General features: G+C 28.7%; 4 protein-coding genes across 8 annotated transcripts in view; 1 reads left to right on the forward strand and 3 right to left on the reverse strand.

Annotated features, from left to right (window-relative positions):
• The window catches only part of LOC105428118 (neuronal calcium sensor 2), a 154,249-nt gene extending 142,801 nt beyond the window's left edge, over positions 1–11,448 (reverse strand). For all 3 annotated transcript variants that reach the window (XM_089073430.1, XM_089073437.1, XM_089073438.1), the window contains exon 1: positions 11,112–11,448. In XM_089073430.1, the coding sequence (XP_088929556.1) occupies positions 11,112–11,151 (40 nt within the window). In that variant the 5' untranslated portion in view covers positions 11,152–11,448. The remainder of the gene's footprint in view (positions 1–11,111) is intronic.
• Nca (neurocalcin homolog) overlaps positions 1–12,128 on the reverse strand; it is a 166,709-nt gene extending 154,581 nt beyond the window's left edge. Inside the window, exon 1 of the mRNA XM_089073439.1 lies at positions 11,986–12,128. The gene's annotated coding sequence lies outside the window, so the exon portion shown is untranslated. The remainder of the gene's footprint in view (positions 1–11,985) is intronic.
• Positions 12,129–12,610: 482 nt separating this feature from the next.
• On the reverse strand, positions 12,611–16,043 carry Myd88 (myeloid differentiation primary response protein MyD88). 2 transcript variants are annotated; one of them, XM_011648781.3, is made up of 7 exons: positions 15,515–16,043; positions 15,234–15,430; positions 15,015–15,107; positions 14,499–14,626; positions 14,254–14,422; positions 13,944–14,103; positions 12,611–13,875 (listed from the first exon to the last, which is right to left on the reverse strand). In XM_011648781.3, exons 1-7 carry the CDS (start codon positions 15,628–15,630, stop codon positions 13,437–13,439), a joined length of 1,302 nt encoding a protein of 433 aa, XP_011647083.1. In that variant the 5' UTR covers positions 15,631–16,043; the 3' UTR covers positions 12,611–13,436. The 2 variants fall into 2 exon arrangements, with proteins under 2 accessions (XP_011647083.1, XP_011647084.1); XM_011648782.3 differs by having other exon boundaries at positions 12,611–13,872; positions 15,515–16,042.
• A 733-nt stretch (positions 16,044–16,776) lies between these two features.
• LOC105433442 (uncharacterized) lies at positions 16,777–19,671 on the forward strand. Of its 2 annotated transcripts, XM_011648780.2 has the most exons (9): positions 16,777–16,997; positions 17,114–17,181; positions 17,259–17,383; positions 17,707–17,803; positions 17,953–17,996; positions 18,079–18,380; positions 18,463–18,731; positions 18,845–18,964; positions 19,097–19,671. In XM_011648780.2, the coding sequence occupies exons 1-9, from the start codon at positions 16,923–16,925 to the stop codon at positions 19,482–19,484; spliced, it is 1,488 nt and encodes a 495-aa protein (XP_011647082.2). In that variant the 5' UTR covers positions 16,777–16,922; the 3' UTR covers positions 19,485–19,671. The 2 variants fall into 2 exon arrangements, with proteins under 2 accessions (XP_011647082.2, XP_088929573.1); XM_089073447.1 differs by lacking the exon at positions 18,079–18,380 and having other exon boundaries at positions 18,674–18,731.
• The last annotated feature ends 1,431 nt before the right edge of the window (positions 19,672–21,102 follow it).

Below are 21,102 nucleotides of genomic sequence, written 5' to 3' on the forward strand. Positions count from 1 at the left end.
CCTTTATCTCACAACGGCACGGTCCAAGTCTCCTTGGTAGGCCATCCCTAACGAAAAGCAGGACCTTGACTTTTCTCAGCGTTTGTTTCTTTTTCTGTATCTTTTTCCTCTCCGTATTCTCCTGATTTGTCTCTCACGATGTCCAATACGCGAGATACACATGACACCTCACGTACGACGTGCGACTCGACCTTTCCGACCAATCGGTATCTCGGATGTATTATCTAATCACACATTGGCTATCGACGGAACGACAGATCTGTGCAAAGAAATTGTCTTATCGACGAACATCGCACCGGCAATTATAGGACAAATACATATTATCGAAGATAACTTACGAAAGTGTAAACATCGCAATTTTCTGTGATAAAACGGTCAACAAGTGTAATTAATCATCGGTTTTCACATTAAAATCATTTTTCATTTGCAGTAATCGAACCATCATCTTTCCCAGACGCGGATTTTTTTATAATTCGTGCTCTGTACAATTTCTATTTTCATTAATTCGCTTGAAATATTATTCAACATATCGAAGATCATTTGTCAAGATCCAGACATTGCACGCACTTTTAAAGATTAATGTACATCATTAATCAATCTGCTTTAGCTTCTTTATTGAAACTATTTAATTTTTTGCTATATGTAGCATTAATTAATCTTTGTGCGGTGAGATCGTTTTTTTTTTGTTTTTTTTTTTGCCTTTTTTTCCTCCATTGTTCTTATACTCCTCGTCATCTCATACGTCACAAATTTATTTTTATAAATTCATCGTGACTTGATTAAACAAAGCTAATTTTAGAAAAAAATATTTCTTTATGTATTTTTTTTTTTTTTTTTTTTTTAATAAATTACATTCCTAACCGTGTATGTCTGAATAATAAATAATACAGGAAAGCACAATCATCGATAGGTATTGACAAAAAAATCAATATTGCGATTAATCTCATGTTGAGAAGAATATACACACACAGACATATACATATATCACAAAAGAAAAGAACAAGGTTACAAGGCTTTTTTCCCATCAAGCTTTTCAAATCTGTTGCGGAAAAGGCGAGTCAGACATCTCCCGATATCGCGAAATAAAGCCAATCGATTTTTTTTGTCCGATCGGTTTGCAAAATGTTTCACGCAGCAGTGATCCTTCGAAAGATCGAGAGTCAACTCACGCAAAGATGCTCTGAATATGGCTAATATTTTGAATGCATTCCGCTCCAACGCGAGAAAATTTGAAGGAAAATTGGATCGGACGTTATTCCGAAGGATCAGCATTGGTTGCCAATGTGTGAACAATCGATAGTCTGAGTATACACACATTGAAAGCTATCTCTCTACATAATACGTAATCTACGTAGAAACGCCATCGGCATTTTCTACGTGATCTATGAAACAATAAACAAATGTAATAAAAGTAAACAATGCTCCTAATGCGGTCCCATTTTTCCTTGTTTGCGATACATTTTTTTATTCGATAAACTAAAATGTGATATATATATATATATATATATATATATATATATATATATATATTGATTATTCAAGATGTTACGAGTTATTTTTACATTGTTAGCCCATCGCGTATTGTTGAAATTATTTTATGAAGAAATTTACTTGAATTTAAATTCAATATTGATTAATACTCCCGCTTTTTTATTTTAAGATACTTTTAATTGAATTAAGACGTATTTATTCAAAATTTTGCAAAATGTTAAAATATGAAATAAGAATTTTAATAATCAAAATTTCATATTTTACTGTATGATATGATAAAAATCTCAATTCTTTTATATATAAATACTTTAAGCATTCAAGAATATTTATATAAAGTTTCACTGCGATTTAGAGATTAGTTGTACACAAAAATTAAATTTTTATTTACAGAATAACTAATCTTTATATTGCAATAAAACTTTATATAAATTATCGTGAATACTTAAAATACTTGTGTAAAGAAATTAAGATTTGTGTCATTGTTTTTTAATTACATTTCCATTAGATCCACATTTCTATTAATTTATTTAAATAATGTAAATAATTTAATTTCTGATTCAGATTCTAAATCGTCGCTAAACTTTTTTAATATTTTATAATATCTTTAAATGCTATTTGGAATAATCTGTAAGTTTTTCACAATTTTTCATTGTAAGTATAAAAAAATATATAATCAAAATAGGTATGACGCATCCTTAAGGAAATCCCAGAGAAATAAATTTCTCTTGAAAACTTGTATATGTAAAATAAAACATACGTATATGTAATACCGAGCGATAAAAGAAAGCTATTTTCATGCAAATTTTCTTTTGCAATCGAGGAAACATTGTTGTTCCTCACGCTCATATTGGCAACTGACGCGTTAATTTACGACACAATTTTGGCGAACAGACGGTCGAAGTAAGAAATCGAAGCGCAGAGCGGAACCGGTGCCAAGATAGTTTGATCCACCGTCCGATTCCGGACGAAGGAATTGTGTAACCCGACAACCCTCGCGCAATATATTCGTCGCCTCGGATCGTTAAAGATGCCTCGCATCTTTGCATATTATCATCTCGTCTCTCTGCAACCCCCGCGTTGGCCGGGCGAGAATAGCTGCGAGGTATTCTCACGAATGACTCGAGCGCGACCATAAAAGTGCAATAATATCTAAATACCTCGGAGATATAAAAGTCGACGGTGGCTCTCGCAGCTACAATTCAAGATTTTATCTGCTTTTCTGAGAGCGCAACTTGGATTCATCGGGCCATTAGATCAGACGAAATAATTTTTTTATGTCTTTATTATCTTCTAAAATTACAAAATTGTCGAAAGACGTACAAATGTATGTAAAATATATGTACTGATATAAAAAAATTAATACTTTATAAATACGCTGTATATTTTTTTGAGTCTTAAACCCGATAAAATCAGTTGCACAACGCGAGTTAAAATTAACATGCTTTCTGTTGAAAAATTAAATTTTCTAATTCAAACATTCGGTCAAATTTGGAAATTTGAAAAACCAGCGATAAAAGAAATAATGTCCAATTTCAATTTTCAATTTTACGTTTAAAAAAAAAACAATTCTGATATAATTTCTTCAGACTAATTAAAGTTCAGTTCATTTCAAAAATAATTTTTGGACACCAATGAATTTTTACTTTTTTTATTTTTAAAGCGGCTTTCATTGATGTCTATAATTTCTGTAAATACAAATTTCGTTGGCATAAACATACGAAAGCTGAGCTGCAACAAAAAGAAGCCAACAATTGGTACAAAATACATTTTTCAGTATCCTACACACTGAAAATTATAATTAATAACAAAGTTATATTCACGTTCAATTTTGATGTCTAAAATAAATTAGATGCCCAAAATAAATCTACAAACGCGTGCATGTAAATAATCGTCAGAGTCTCTAAAGCGATTAACGGTACTCGTGAAGATCGCCTAATAACTGCAGACACGAAGAGATAAAAATAAATAGAAAGTGTCGTGATGATATCAATATCAACTTACAAGAACTTTTCAAGTAGGAAATAATTCACGAGCGACACGAAAGTCTGTATTACTCGAACTGTAAATTTCGATCGCGATGGCCGAATCTTTCGGTGCCAAAATCGGCGTCGATCACGTCGAAAAACGTAAGTTCGTTGCTCGACGAAATCATATTTCATTTTGCGTTTGGCAGTAAGATGTGGATAAACCTGTCTCTTTCGGCAATTTCTTTGATCATAAAAGTCACGCCGCGGAAAGAAGAAATTATCACCAAGCGAGCTCTCTAGTCACGGCATAAAGATTTTAATTATCTGAATATTTCATTCGCCGGATTACTAGCTTAAACTTTGTTGGATTATGCTAGAATGCATTTTGGGTTGCACTTGATGCACGAACACAATGGAATACATTAAGGGATGATACAATGCGATAATAATTCGCCGGCGAATTTCGCGGTATTCCAAACACGTCTCGTTGGAACGAGCTTTACTGCAGTGTACCGCTAAAAAACATTTCAGATAAAGTATCTTTCTAACAAAAGTGGCTTGCAGCATTTTTGTTCTTGCACTGGTACTTCCTCGAAAATGATATTTTTCTGTGTGTGCATATTGTGTATACGTATAACATTTATAGTTATATATTATTATATTATTATTATGTTAATTTCAGAAAAAAATAATTCTCAAATACGTCACCGTCCAATCCTAGACTTATGACAGAAAGCAAATAAAAATAAATAAAATATTGAAGATATATTAAATCTAATGGATATAAATAATTGGAAAAGTATATAGAGATGCAAGATCCATATTTCGTAATAATATCACGTAGTGAATAGGATACAAAATGAGATGATCTATCGCAGCATATTTACGTTCTCATGCATATTGCGTAAACGCGCGTATGAAACACATGGAGGAATGGTGGAATTGTAATTTAGACACTCGAGGGTACTTCGAAGAAAACGCGCTGAGCGGTATATCTTAATAAATTGTGCCTCAAGAAATATGAGGCACATTCTCAGTGTATTCCCCATCTACATTCCCAAGTGCGCCACGCGATACAACATTAATACGATAACAATGCAACGATCACGAAGGACGGAGAACGGGGAACTGTTTGCTCGAGATTAGGTGCGAAGATCCATTATGGTGTAAATTTCATATCTGACCTAATTAAAAATTGTTGTCTCGCGATCGTTTTACGAGATTATAGTGGGAGAAAAATTGCCCTCGAGAAAAATTGAAGTTTATAAAGTAGACTCACTTACAGCTAATTTACAGAAAGTACACATTTCTTCACATTAATTTCTATTCTTACGCATTTCAATCGAAATGCAAAAATAATAATATTTCTCAATTTGTACATTTTTACAAAGGCATAATAAAGTCGTTAAACGAAAAAATAATCTAACAATCATTTTACATGAGAATAAATTAAATATTTGGTAATCATTTCCGAAAAACTATTTACATTTCTATTTACATCAAACTGTAGATCAACCTTGATCATCATTTTTATCTATGCATCAATTATTAAAAATAAAACTTCAATCATTTGCAAAAAAAAAAAAAATACATCAAATCTAACCAAATTATCACTAGTCTTAAGTACAATGCAACGAATTACATAGAAAAGGAAGACAAATGAAAAATGGTAGGCGTCGAGTGCAAAGATTGAGACGAATTATCAACTCTAAAGAATCTGAATCGTTAAATAGACGTGAAAACAATATAATTAATATACAAATATGAAATATATTTATATATTTAAAAAATTATTATAAAATTAAACTATATTAATATAAAATTATTACAAATATATTGTTTTATATATATATATATATATATATATATATATATTTAATGTATAAATATTAAAGATTTATTTTTTTACGAATCGAGATAGGCTGACATTTGTGCTTTCAACTATTCTATTTATACGAAATCGTCCTCGAAATGGTATCAAGAAACCTTCCTACAATTTACTATCGCGTGCTTGCATATATAAGCCGCCAACTTTACATTTCACAAGTCCTAAAGAGATAAAAACGTTGGAAAAGTTAATCTTTTATCTTCCCAATTTATTAACAGACAAAACTTTCGTTTCGTATGCGACAATAAATAATTCTTACTTCATATACAATTGATTGGAGTAACAACGACACACACGCACACAAGTTATTTCTTCAAACAAAGTGGAGTTAAAATGGATCGCTGAAATATTTTTTCTCTCACGATACATTGACAGAGTAATAACGAGCCCGAGATGAATCGACGGAGATATATCGTATCGATATCGCGTATTCTAGTAATTATTCAACACAATTTGAAAATAGTACTTCGAGACTTGCGCGTGATATATATATATATATATATATATATATATATATATATATATATGTGTGTGCTTGGAACGTCGAGCGAAAAATAGTTCTGCTTCTGGAATATAATCCATTTTTAACTGATCGACGGTGAAGTGTGAAATACAGAATACGATTGTAGGATATGCAGTAAAAAGTTGTTTGAAATTCAATTCTCGCTTCTTTAGTATTCATCGAAGTTCACGATCAGTAGTAGTGTCGCTCGTAGTTCAACAGTTCGTCGAGAGATCAAAGATTATATATTTCGAACTTAATTGCAACTCGCTCTTTTCTCAACATTCTCGTTGAAATTAAATTTTTGCCCGCACTTTTTTCTTTCAATACGAAAATTTCCTGAATGAGATATTTCTACATTACTTTTTGCTATTGTAAACCGCACGATATCGACTTAAATAAATTGTTAGTAAAATGGAATTCGGAAAACAATTTAATCCTTGATAAATTTAATTCCTTTTTCAATAAATTGCCCATATAAACAAACACGAGTTAAAATGTTTTTTACAATACTAAAATTGTACATATATTGTGTAAATTCTAAAAATAATGAAATATATCTCACTGTTATTTACATTGTTATTTATTTAATTAAAATCGTAAACTATTAAATAATTAAGGTATGCGGAATTCTATCATATTAAATTTCTATCATTTTGGTAAATTTAAAGTCCATTTTTTCGTAAAAAAAATGCATGATATCAAACATTTATTCATAACTTTATTTCCAAAATGTTTAACAAAATTCTAAACAAGATATTTTCTCTTTTTTTTATTAAAATAAAATTGAAATGAAATTAATCAATAAGATATGATTTATTTTTGCAAGAATTATTTCAACAATCTCGATATCTTCATTAATTAGTTATTTCAAACAATTTCAAGAGAAATTTTAATGTGTAATATAAAATATATCTATAAAATATATCTATAAAAAGCCAATGAAAGTAATAATTTAGTTTGAAAGTAATTCATAATTAAATAATGATTTATTAAACACATACATACAAACATACGTATTTTAATTTTAACATTTTTGCACAACTAATTTTACAGAATCTTGCAAACGATCTGCAAACCAAGGTGAAATGGAAAAAATTATAAGCTCACTATTGCCTAGTTTCATATTATTGAATTCTCTGCAGAATTCAATTTTACATTAATTGATACATTTATTGTTGAGTAACTTTTAATAAATAATTAATTTATGCATCGCAATAAAATCTTACAAAATCTTCCAAAGCAGATATGAGAATTATCTACAAGATTCTATATTTCGTAGCCTTTATTAGTCGTCGGATTTACGGTATGTTACTTTGTTTACGACTGGCAAAATTTATTAGTAAACCGGATTTAGTGAGGACTCTACATAGTTTCGTAACATACGTAGAGGAAAATAATATGCCAGAATTATACTGAGCCCATTCTTATGCCAGTTGCTGCAATAAAACAAATCTTAATCAAGGTATTTAATCAAATATAAAAGTAAAATTTATTTAGATTTACACCAATATCTTTTTATTTTCTTAAATTCATACAAAAATTCATATAATTCCATACAAAAATAATTTACCGAAATATTAAGAGCTACAATAAAAATTTAGAGAGAGCATTTCTCTTGAAATGTTTTTTAAATAATAATATATAAATCTTATAGAAAAAAATATTAATGGGTACATCGATAGACTTTCGAAGATTTTCAAAACTTTTACACGTGAAAATATAAATATATGTGTGTATATGTCTGTGTCGTAATGTTACACAGCATTGTAGACTCTTATATTCAAAAAACAAAGTCCATCAATGACGTAGAGAACTCAAACTATAATTGATTATCGAAAATAAAAAAATCTTGAAAATTTCGAAATTAGCATAAATGTAGTTTCAGTTAAGTATTTTTAAAATAATTTTTTTTTCAAAATGACAACGATTTAAAAAAAAATTCAAAATTTCACTACATTTTATCTTCAAATATTTTGTTCTAATTTCTCAAGAAATTAAGAATTCTTCAAGAAATTAAGAATTAAAAAAATCCGTATGTTTAATTATTCATTTTATAAAATTATTCTTGAAATTTGAAACATATCAAAATTGTTTTAAATATAGAACTACCAACTGAAAAAAATGCGATTTTTAATATACTCCAAATTGCAATAAGCAGAAAATTTTTAGAAAAAAATATCTTATTCTCCTTAAATTGCCCACTAGGGGTTCATAATTTAAACAGATTATTTATTTATAATTTATAATTTATAATGTATAATGAAAAACCGCAATTAAAAATTCCTTCATAATATGCTTTTACGTCATAAATTCTTTGATATCGACATACGAGCTTGAAATATAACATGTCATAATTGTAACTTTATATCACGCTTTATACTTGAAAAATAAAAAGTCTAGATATCATATTCAAGGATTGTGATAAAATGCGGTATGATGAAATACGCAATCAAGCGCGTGTCACGAAATCATATCTGTTTCTATGTAAATATATATCACGTGTAACCGGAAGCGATTATAATTATCACTAAAGTAAATAGAATGGCATTTCCTTTATGCAAAACGTAATTGCTTGATAACTTCTGGCAAGTAATGCAATTATCAGTTTTTTACCAATTAAATTTTGATACATACAAATAAATTCGATTTTACTCGTTTTAGAAAAATTTATTTTAGAAAACATGATTTATATAAAATATTCGCAAAAAGAATTCAGTATTTCGAGAATAAACGGTATTAATTTAACTAAAAACTTAATGAAATTGAAAAAATTAATCATACCTAACATATAATAATATTACCAGTTTTAACAATATGGTCAATTTCACGTATTTTTGCATGGAACTTTTATCTATTACATTGTTAATTTACTAATTAATGCTAATTAAATATCTTTTATTCAAATTAATGATTATTATTGCCTTAGCTACCTGCTCTCAAATTCTTCTTTTCATCATAAATTTTCAATAAAGATATAGAATAATATTCTGCTATTACGAAATTAATGTAATTTAATACAATTTATATTGCAAGTAATTTCAAATTAAAAAAATTTATTAACAATATATACATAAGAAAAACTTAAAATATTGTGTCATTTTTCGTTATTCTTAATTCAATTTAAAGAAATTCAATCTGCAAAAACAATTATCAAAACATTAAAGAAAAAACGCATCATAAAATCTTAATAATATATAATTATTATATAATAATTTTATAAGTTAATAAATTATTGATAAATTATAATGCCTAATCATAAAATTAGATCCTGGGAAATGGCGTTTAAAAATAATTTTGCAGTTATATAGTTACTTATATATGTAAAAAAAAAAAGATAAATTTTTTAAATAAATTATCCATCGTTTACTTTATAATAATTCAATGACGAAACAGTGTTATAAATAATCTTTTTACAAACAGTGAATTGTATGTGACAGTGAATTGTATACAACAGTGATGTTGTATTTGATCGATCATAAAGGATTGTAAAAGAGATAGGAGCGAAATGCAAACCGATAGAATACGAAATCTTGGAATACAAGAACGAGATTAAACTCGGCACAATACAATTCGGGATAATGCTCGGAATAGGACAGAATCCAATACGAATGATGAATGAAAATACAACGGAAACTCTTCAGGAGAGCCGTTCATTATTCACATTCTGTGCGACAACTTCGTATAATTGTATGTCTGATATTTCAACAATAGCAGAATAAAGATTAATAGCTCAGAACACAAAGTAAAATTTGCTAATTATTCGACGTAATTAAAAATGATATCAAAATTTAAAAATAATATTTCCGATATTTTAGCATCCCTGGCATTTCTAAGATTATTGTTCCTGAACGTAATAAATAAAGAGATACGACTAGATCGTTTCATACAAAAAAAGAATAAAATACGAAAAAACAAAATATTTTTTTAATAAATTGCAGATTGACAAAAACGTGGATCAATCATAACTTCAACGTTTTTAAATGTATTATTTAAATAAATTACATATACTTAAAATGTATATAAAATTATACTACACACTTAACAATCGCTTTAATAATTTTTAATAATTCAATGAAAGATTTATAATTTCCATTTTAATGTAAATTGTTATAAAAGTATATAACGCAAAAAAAATGTCGTACTTCAATCAATATATGTTTTTCAATATTTTTGTTGACTTTAAATTTACTCAAAAATTATTAAAAGAATATCTGATGGTTTAAAGAAATATTATATGTAAAGAAATATTATATATAAACTCAATTTTTTCTTTAAAATTATATTACGGATGTATCAACTATATACTAATAGCAACAATTTAAAAAGAACGTATTTCTCATTTATGTTATTTGAAACATCAAATAAAGAGAAAGAGAAATTGAATTATACAGAAATTATAAAGTTAAAATATAAACAAAATAACACGGTTTTTAATATTTATAAAAAAGTATTTGTAATTGACATTTTTTTCTGACTTTTTTCTGATGACAAAGATTTTTATTCATGAATATCCTCTGAAATTAACTGCAAGAAACAAAAATAATTAATAATTTACAAAAAGATTTTAAATTATTATTCAAATTAATACATAAACATACATAAAACATAAAAAAAATTATAATTTAAAACAAGATATTCTAAATATATTATATAATTTTTTTGTTAGTATTGCAATATGTCGTTTCTCTATAAGAATTAATATTACAAATACGAAACAAATTTATAAGTTATAAATGATACTTTGTATTCACAAGTATTATTCATTTATATTTTGTTGCATTATTCAGACATTATAAATTAGAATAATATAAAAAGTTTATAAAAAAATTAATTTTAACTTATATCACCTTACTCACTACTAAAAGTCATCCTACCTACATATACGAGATGACGAAATTGATACCCCCTCAAAAAATTTAAATTATACAAAATTCTAATTTATTCATAAACTTTTCAATTTCTACAGATAAGATTAACTAATAAAAAAAAAAAAAAAAAAAAAAAATTGATCATCGTTTTTACTCCTCACTATAAAAGTCAGAAAAAATTGACAAACATTAAAACCCATTTTAAAAAAACCCCTTTACCCCTTTCCCCTATATAAATCGTTTAGAACTTTTACACATCGCAGATGAGACAAAAAGTTAATCTCAGTGATCAAGAACGACCTCACCAAGCAGACGACACTTGTCGCGAGGGCGGACAGGTGCCCTCGATATTTAAAAGTAAAGGTTTCAGACATAAAAGATCGTAGACTCACCGAAAGCCGGGTCCAGGTGTCGTGATGCTGCGGATCTCATCGTGGATATACATCTGCGTCCTATTTCTCAGGGTTGTCACACGAAGACAGACGGAAGACGCGTTGTGGACCACCAACGGAGAGAGAGGATTCTTGACGCCCAAACACGCACCCACGCACGCATGCAACGCGACACATGACAGAAGAACGTAGAAAAGGTCGGGGGAGGGGGAGGGGAGGGGAGGCGAGGGCAGAGACGTGTGAGTGACATTTTCAAAACAAATTTGTGCATTCACGCGCCACTCAATCACGCACATGGCACACGTACACAACACGCATACACAAAATATACACAAAACACACACACACACACACACACACACAAACACACACGAACTCACTCAAAAGTACCGATGGCAATCGCACACCTGATGCAACGACGATGCGTTCGCGGTGCAACGCGGGAGGAAAAAACGCATATAGGGAGAGAAAAGAGGAAAGGAGATGAGAGCGGTCGATCAGCGAACGACTGACAGAGAGGGAAATACGCGCACATCCTCGCGAACGTACACAATGCGGATCCGAACGCGGCGTGGCGTGGCGTGGCGCGGCGTGGCGGATTAAGAAGAACAGAAAAATCCGAGGCTCGTCGCGCGAGTTGTCGTCGAGGTTCGTGAATCGCACGACACGACGATGAGATCGGTCTCGCGAGCGCGCGAAAAGCGCGATAACTCGCGAGAAACCGCGCGCCCGAGACAGACGAACATCGGACAAGGGAAGCGAAGGGGGGGGGGGGAGAGAAAAAGCGGCTCGACTCGCGGGGTTTTCCTTGTGACGCGGGGCGTCGGTCGACCGGACGCAAAACGCGACCGGCCCGTACGTCGCCCTTACTAACCTATGCGTCGCACGTCGACCGGTCGTCGCGGTTGCCTGCCCAGCAAGTTCAAAACATTTCCGCGACACTAACTTGTGCGGCTAACACGACGGCTGCCATATTGGAATCCCATTCCACGATCGCCACCGATCAGGCGCGTACGGGAGCGACGCCACGCGGGAGTTCGCGCGAACCTCGCGCCATCTCGTGACGTCACTCGCAAATCGGGAGCATGCGCGTTCGTCGATCAACGGGAACAATCAACAGCGTTCGCACAAACTCGTTTGATATATGATCGATGGATAATAATTGTCGTTATTATTATACAAAAGTATTGTATCATCAGATGGCTCGATATTCTATTATCAGTCATCGGTATCATTTTGTATTGATAAGTTATCATATAAGTCCGGAATATTTCAAATTACCAACAAGAGTTATACGTTTACGCGCAAGTATAAATAATCTACATTACGTATAAATAACGTAAGCTGTGTAAACTATGTATAAAATGTCATTTACATATGTAAACATATGTAAACTATAATCTATGGATTATAGAAGATTCATATTTTATTTATATATATTTTATTTAAATAACTAAAACATTTAAATAACAGTACAAACGCGCGCTTCGCGCGCGTCATTTATTTTTTAATATTATATTATATATTTTTATATAAAATATGTACATGATACAATCACATATTATATAATCTTGCTACTTCTAAAATCTCACATAATTACTAAATATTAACTAACGTTACTCCGAATTTTTATTTCCAAAATTTAATATTTATTCCTGTTCCTGATATTTTCTTCGTGTGTAAAGCTCAACGGAAAGATGTATACCTTATATATAATTTTTGTTATAAACGTTGAAATCTTTATGTTTGAGATAGCGATACAAAAACACATCATTGTATATTGTTAATAAGATTGAGATACTTTTTTCAAGAGATTTTAGAATGCATAAAATGGTCGCGAATCACAAAACTAATCGATTCATAGTGCTGCATAATCCAATGATTTGCAATTATTGTGTATTCTGAAATTTACTGAAAAAGGTATTTCAATTTTATTGTGTGCAATTTAGTGGCCTTAAAAAAATAGTACTCTGATGCTATGCTTTCGCTTAGTATGTTATGCTGCCTCTGTTATTTATGTTCATATAAATTTCACTATCACTTCAATAATATAATATTAATATAAAATCTATTTAGGTCAATAATCTCAATATATGATTGAAAGACATGATATAACAGATTTATATCTCATTTATAAACTAAATTTTACTATTCTTAGTTGTATAACCTTTTAATAAAATATATAATTGTCATATAAAATTTAACTTGAACATATATTTTCCTAAATCCATTGAATTAGATATTTGAATATACTTCGTCTTTTTGTTTACATAACAAAATTTGAAATAAAGTTTCGTATCCAATCCTTTGTGCAAATAAAAATTGTCAAGTTTTTAAAGCAATCTTTTTTTTCTTTGTGAATTTGCTAAATAAATTTTTCTTCTTATTTTCGAACATATGAGTGCTTGATGACAAATCTAAACTATCCAAATTATTTATTGATGGTAGATTTTCGATAATTTCTTCTGTAGTTAACTGATCACATTGCTTAGTTTGTTTTGTCTTCCAATTTGAAGTAATCTTGTCCCATCGTAACAACGTCTTATTCTTTTTACTGCTAACATTTAAAGTTTTTGTATCACTTACTTTCGCGATAGCTTCACTCTTATAATTTTCACAATTTTCATGTTGTGAATATTTTGATGTCTCTTCATTTACTTTTTGAGTAACTGAATATAAATCACTATGTTTATTAGGCAAAATATCTTTTACTTCTATAGTTTCTTGTGTTATATTACTACTATTTCCAATCCGAGCTGTACTGCTGTAAAATTACAAATTATATTATTTATGCCAAAATAACCTATAAGTTATTAAATCAAAAAATGTTACCTTATAGCATCAAAATTTGGCGCCTTCACAGAATCACGTACTTTGCCCCAAAAGTCAAAAAATCCTTTACGATTATAATCTAACTTGAATATATATTTTAGTTGAACAGGCAATTCACAATTTTTATATATACAAGGTATAATTTTTCTCTGTTGCTTTTCTAAGGAAAAGAGAAAATAAAGTTTTTTAAAAAGTTTTAAAATATAATATTATCATTTCAATATGCATATTATAATATAATATTATTATTTCAATATGCATTATAGTATTATTTCAATATGCATTTTAAAGATGTAATGCAAAAACATACCGATACTTAAGGCCTGAGTATAATTCAAGAAAAATTTATTCGCTGAGCTGTTCAAAAAATTTGGTGTGACTATAATGAGTAATCTATTACATCGTTCAGTTATTAACTTCATTACCGCTTCATGCTCAAATTCTGTACCAGCGACCAGATCCCGATCCTTTAAACATAACTGAAAGTAATTATGCAGTTAGACTTTTATATGAATTTCTAAGAAATTATATAACATAGATAATTATCAGTAATACTTTTAGTTTGTATTCCGTCTCAAGTTTATCTATCATCTCATTCACAAAATCAATATCCTCATCTGCATACAAAAGAAATGCATCATAATATTGTGTTCCTAATCCTTGCTTTAGCCTGTAAACATCACCTGCAAGAAACATATGTGTAAATTATTGATAATAATTATATGTTGCCTACAATATTCATTTATTCAATATATTGAATAAAGAAATATAATAAATAATAAATGCTACAATTATTTCTCTAATTAATTATCACATCAAAATCGCATTCGAAAATAATATTCAGACTGCGTTTTGACATTCATTATCAATATTGAAACTCTATAAAATATGTCACACAAATTACATATTTTCAGAATTAACAGTAAATATTGGAATGCCAAAATCATGATCCAAAATATTCAAATTCATTTTCTAGAACTTTGTTTTTCAAAATATGTTGTAATAAATGAATGTTATGTGAACAGTGATCTAAGCTAAAGTATTATCCATTACAAATGATTTATAACAAACCTAATGTAAGTATTTCTCGATCACCTTCATCTATTGGATCTGCTGACACTTGAGCTCTTTGCTGATGTTCCAAATATCTTTCAGCATCTTTTTCTGTATGAACAAATCAATAATTTATTATAATTACAGATATATTTCTCACACATATTCTATTTTTATATATTTTTACCAAATTACTATAAATATCAAAAAATATATAAATTCTTCAATGATACGTACGAAGTAACACTTCAGTGTCATCAATAACATCCCATCTGTCCATCTGTTCCATCATTGTCTGAAAACCTTTTATTGAGATGTCTTTTTGATTTTTCTCCAATATTGTAAATATATGTGTTGTCGGATCAGAATGCGATGTTAACAGTGACACGACTTCTCCATTAAACTCTAACAAATGTGCCAGGCCTCTCCAGTCCCTTGTAATTTGTTTACAAATTAATAATCACATATAATGCTCTAAATCTATAACATATATGTATCTATTAAAATTGAATACATACCTTGGCAAGCCGTTATCACTTGGCAAACACTTCATGGGATTTAACAAGATTGCAATAGCTTGTCTGCTAGCAACATTGGCCGTAACAAGCGGCACAGTCGATAAATCAATCGCCATTTTTATTTAAAATCCCCTTTCTCTTTCTTCAAAAGAGATATTGTGTGGCCACAGTGTATTACGTCTTGTATCTGTTACTATCTTGACGAAACTATTATCACAATTGTAAGTATCAAATCGTCGCTTTACAATGCGATATTTCCCGTAATGCGTTTATCGCAGTGATTTATCATCACTATAATTTCCTATATATCCGGTATATACCGATTTACATTGCAATGTATATTGTTCACTGATCTTTTTCCTGTTTCAAAATCTAGAATCTCCACCTACTATTACACTCATTTCAAGATTCCATTTCTTTCTTTTTCGCGATCACCAATTTGTTCTCTGTCGCTGCACCGAGTTGCACTCATTGCACTTTCCACTTCACATTCGTCAAATAAATAATTTTTTTAATATGTAGGTCATTTCTTTTTAGCTGTACTTTTTGCACTATTTATCTCTCTTCCTTTTATCTCTATGTTGAAGAAAAAAAAGAGGAAAAATGAACGGTGCATAAAGTTCAGCTAAAAAAAAAAAACGGACTCCATTTATTACCGCTAAATTTAAATGCTTCAACATTTTGTCGCATTTCTTTTCTTCTTTCTGTTTTCTAAATAATCTATTTTACATTTGCAATGATGTAACATCGATGGCAATGTTGCTGTAACATAGTTGCAAAGTTTGTGCTGTATGGATTTTGATGTGCATTTTAACTTGCAAATATAATATTTGAATGTTCTCATGTCACAAAACTTTCATGGCAATTGCAATAATATTCCGATCAACTTAATCGGCGTTTAATTAAAATATAAAATAAAACAACAAAACAAGTTTATCTTTTGCAAAATTATGAGAAAGCTGATGAAAATCTTAATTTTTTAAATCATTCCACGAGCTTTGTCAACATATACTTGTTACCTTCTTCATTTGTCATCCAATTAGAATTTATAATAATTAAAAATTTGTATCTAAAATATATTTACTTTACAAATAAAAAAACTAATAAAAATATTTAAAAAAGACAGAGATAAAAAGGAATATTTGTATTATCTTTCGAAATATCTTATGTAAAATTTTTTAAATAAAAGCAGAGCAAATTTCATATTTATAGTTTTGTTCTTTATATCTGTTATTATCAATAACATCATAATATTTATCACATAAATCGCTTTGTATAATTACTCATTTCTTGCTCTACATCAAAATCCTTCTTTTCGCAAGTACAGGTTTGACTTCATCTGTTCTTATTATAGAAAGCAAACACATATTCCTTGTTCAGTATTATTGGAAACAGATAAATAATCAATATGAATAAAATAAGCAAGCGAATAAAACTTATAAATCAGTATTATAATAACCTAGAATATAGGATTAACAAAAAAGTAAGTATAAATATGATTAATATACAAAAATATGAGAAATTGTGAAGTATAGTCTCAAACGGTAAACTTAATTTATATCGTTAATAAAATGCTTCGTCCTATTTTTATGTTTTTAGGAAGCACTGAAAAAGATATATGCCTTAATCAAGGATATAAAATTTCAAAATGTCAATCTCTTACAAAGGTAAATATAAATAATAAATTAATCCTAAGTTAATAATGATGTCAAAAATATAAAATACCATTATCTTTCGTCAATAGATTCCAACAGACAGCATCTATAATAGAAAAGAATATTTTTCTTTTCAAAGCCTGCGAAGATGTGGATACAGTTACTTCTATTCTTGATTACTTATATAATGCTAGTATAAAAATAATGTTTGATAGTAAGTACGAGTGCATTATAATATTTAATATTTAATATTTTTACAATTTTGTAATTGTGAAGTAATGATTTATCGACATAATCATTTCGCCTTTTTTTTTTATTTCTTTATATTATTTTTATAGTCTGCAATATAGTCTGCTTACCGATTTACACTCGAAGAGTTTATAAAACGTTATTTGTGTCGTTTAACATTAGATAAAGGATGAAATGATTCCGCGCGCAAAAATCGAGATGCGAACATAAAAATGAATATTGTTTCTATAGAAAATATTTTACTTTACTTTATTGTACTTGATTTTGATTTTTCTTTTTCCTTTTTAGGAGACTCATTTACTTGTGGTGATTTAAGCATAATATATGCGATGAATATTATATGTGAAGAACCTGAACTTCCATTACTTTTGATAACTGCCCTTATGTAATTATATCAAATTTATTATGTCAAAATTCATAATGTTCATAAAATTATTATATCATTAAATTAGTTATTACATATACATTTAATATTTTTAATATTATATTAAATTAATGTAATCATTTTGTGAATATAATTTTTATATTTTTTAGCAAGAACTCTGAGATGAATATATATTTTAGCCATGCAACAACTGGTAAGAACATTTAGTATAGACATATATAAAGTAAAAATTAATTATTTTTTATTTTAAAAACAAATTTTTTAAATTCATATAGATAACATCATTGAAATGATTTTGCTAGAAGATTCAGACTTGTATGCAGTTATTAGTTACTTAAAGATTAAACCTTCTTCTCTATCAAAGATAACCACAATTTTTGTCCAAGAATCAATAAAAGAAACATTTTTATGGCTTATAAAAAAACATTTAGATTTTGCCCGGTGTATGACTTTGCCCATATCTGTATTTCATAAAAGACAAGAATTAAAATCACTTTTCAAACCTCGAGTTTTAAATATAGTATCTATATGGTCAGAAGACATAATAGCTGCAAAAGATTTAGCAGTGTCTTTAAATGTATGTAATACAATTTAAATGATGTATTACAATTGTCAAGTTATTTACATAGTTCTATTGAAACAATTTCTGTTTTGGTCAGAGAGATATTTTATTCATAAATTCACACATGGAGATTTGCAGTGGTGTCAAGTTTGCTTTCAAAATCCATCCGTATTACGATGTGTCTTCTGAGATTTATAAACTAAGTCCAAAAGATTATACGTATACGGTCCACAAAAGTCTAATAAAATGTGCACTTCATTTATCATATAACCTTTTTTATGATGGTACATGGCAAATTCCCATAAAAGGAAAATATTGGGAGAAACAGAATGAAACTGAAATCATTATATATGCAAACGCAACCAAGTATGAAATATTTTTCTTCTCTTCTTTTTTAATTATTGTCTGCAAAAATTTTTGGATTTAAGAAACTTCACAAAACTCATATGCTAAATTTATATTTAAACAATATTTTACAGGGATGATGTAATGAGATGTTTGCTATCAGCTAGTGAAGCATTCACAATTTGGAGTACTTGGTCCATGACTTCTAGAATAGAAGCATTGTATAGACTCGCGTCTGTATTAGAATGCTGTGGGTATGTTAACTTCTTAAAAAATTTTTATACATCTACAGCTTTTTAAGTTCTTGTTTAAGATAACTTTTATATAAATCTGCTCTTAATAATTCTTTAAGAAACGCATTTTCTTTTTTGTTTTTTTTTTTTCAGGAAATATTCATTAGCAGAAACAGTATTACAATGTATAAAATTACCAGATATATCTGAAAATAAATTATTCTACTATCAAGATGAAAGACTAGAAGTGAGCAATATATATAAACCACATGGTGTTGTGTGGATACGAGATTGTGATGAATCGAATCTGTTTAATTATCTGACACGGCTTTTAATTAAGGGCAATTGTGTTATTGTGATATCTGATGAATATTCAAGTACTATAGCACCATACTGTAACATGTTTATTACAGCTAAGATACCTCCAGGTGTTATAAATTTGTTATCCTTTAAGGCTGCATTTGAAACTTATGAAAAAGTTAAAACACATATGAAACACTTTTGTTCTTTAATGAAGTATATTATACTCCCTCTTCAATAATTTTAAAACATTATCTGCTAATATTTTTCTATGTAAAGTTAACATATATTTATAAAATTATATTCATATTTTAAATGTTATTTCTTAATGTTTATTATTATAATACATTGTCACACATACATATCTTTGGTGTCATTTAAGAATTAACATTTTAACATAAAAATAAATTTTATATTGAATAATTTAATATCATGTTTATTATTTATTCTTTAATCTTTATTATTTTATAATTATACACTAATTACACATTTGAAAATGTTATGCACTCATAGATTTAAAATATGTTTATATATTTAGATTTAATGTGTCATATCTAATATTTATATATCTTTATATATCTAATATTTTTATATCTTATATTTTATATATTAGCTATATAAGTAGACTTTATTTGGATAATAATTTAGCTAAATTTAAAAATTCTTTAAAAACTCGATCACGAAATGAACCTTTATATACTCTTTGCAATTATTTACTTATCTCCATTACATAAGCTATGTATTTTTTTACTCTGATACAAATTCCGTTAGAAACAAATAAAACGTGCATTCGATCTGTTTTTACTTATCTTACTATGCGTTTTTTTCTTCGCAATTACGTATAGAAGCAGATAAATAATATTTTATAGATTTTATAGGATTGTACACGCAAAGATAGTGGAAAAAACTAATTGCATCTAACGGGAGCGTCCCAGATGCGCACATTTTCAATCGGACACACCATTCACATCAGCCGATGCCTAGTAATTTTCTAGTGAGCCACCTATTAAAAATTTTTTTATTTAATCAATCGGCAATGTGTCCGATTGGACCTCACTCCATCTAACTGATTTCTGACAAAATGGAATCTATCGAAATTGCATTTATGTAGACTGAATTATGAATCCTATCCGTTTCTATAACAGCAGTCAATTTTGAATGTCTATTCGCATCTTGCGAAACCAGATAGGAAATCTGTATGCATCTATTTGTATCGATGACTTCGTCTTCGATGACTATTGTCTTCAAACGATATTTAAAAGATCCGCAACTGCGAGCAAAATTTTACATTACGAATAAGTCGATATCTCTTTGTCAAAAAATTTATATAAATTTATAATTATTATTAATAAAAAATATTAATGAGTATATATGTATACTTAATAATTAATGTAATATAAGCGGATCCGAGGATAATTGAAGAATAATGATATTACCGATCGTTTTGATTGTACTGAGGGTAACAAAGGGAGGATAACGTTTATTTATTACTGTTATTATAACGCATTTAATTTTAAATTAATAGTTCCTTTTACAACAGATAATAAAATAAATTTTTGGGAGTACAAAAATAATAGCAAAGTTATTCTAATAACTTGTTTTCAGTATTTTATTTTAAATAATTTAATTTTCATGACATGAATTTCGGGAAATATAAAAAATATAAAAGAATTGCAAAAGTTTTAAAAAATATTTAAACCGAAGGAAAAAAATAACATTGTTTTTTCGCAGAAGTCTCTACCCTTTATTTCATTTTTTTTTTGCATGTTGTGACTATTCATACATAGCGTCAATAAAAGCATAATTAAAATCTTACACTTACCTTTTTAAATGGAATCTAACATAAAATTAACTCTTAA

Source organism: Pogonomyrmex barbatus, unplaced genomic scaffold (genome assembly GCF_055798465.1).
Source record: "Pogonomyrmex barbatus isolate J1 unplaced genomic scaffold, ASM5579846v1 scaffold15, whole genome shotgun sequence".
NCBI classification, from domain to species: Eukaryota; Metazoa; Arthropoda; class Insecta; order Hymenoptera; family Formicidae; genus Pogonomyrmex; species Pogonomyrmex barbatus.

What these genes read in the sequence shown, in the direction of transcription:
- Myd88 (XM_011648781.3), bottom strand. Translation starts at nt 15,630, where the DNA reads ATGGCGATTGATTTATCGACTGTGCCGCTTGTTACGGCCAATGTTGCT. An exon ending in AGACGGAATACAAACTAAAA is followed by an intron (nt 14,423 to 14,498) that starts GTATTACTGATA and finishes AATTACTTTCAG; the next exon opens with TTATGTTTAAAGGATCGGGA. An exon ending in CCAAATTTTGATGCTATAAG is followed by an intron (nt 13,876 to 13,943) that starts GTAACATTTTTT and finishes GTAATTTTACAG; the next exon opens with CAGTACAGCTCGGATTGGAA.
- LOC105433442 (XM_011648780.2), top strand. Translation starts at nt 16,923, where the DNA reads ATGAATAAAATAAGCAAGCGAATAAAACTTATAAATCAGTATTATAAT. An exon ending in AATATAGGATTAACAAAAAA is followed by an intron (nt 16,998 to 17,113) that starts GTAAGTATAAAT and finishes TTATGTTTTTAG; the next exon opens with GAAGCACTGAAAAAGATATA. An exon ending in AATGTCAATCTCTTACAAAG is followed by an intron (nt 17,182 to 17,258) that starts GTAAATATAAAT and finishes TTTCGTCAATAG; the next exon opens with ATTCCAACAGACAGCATCTA.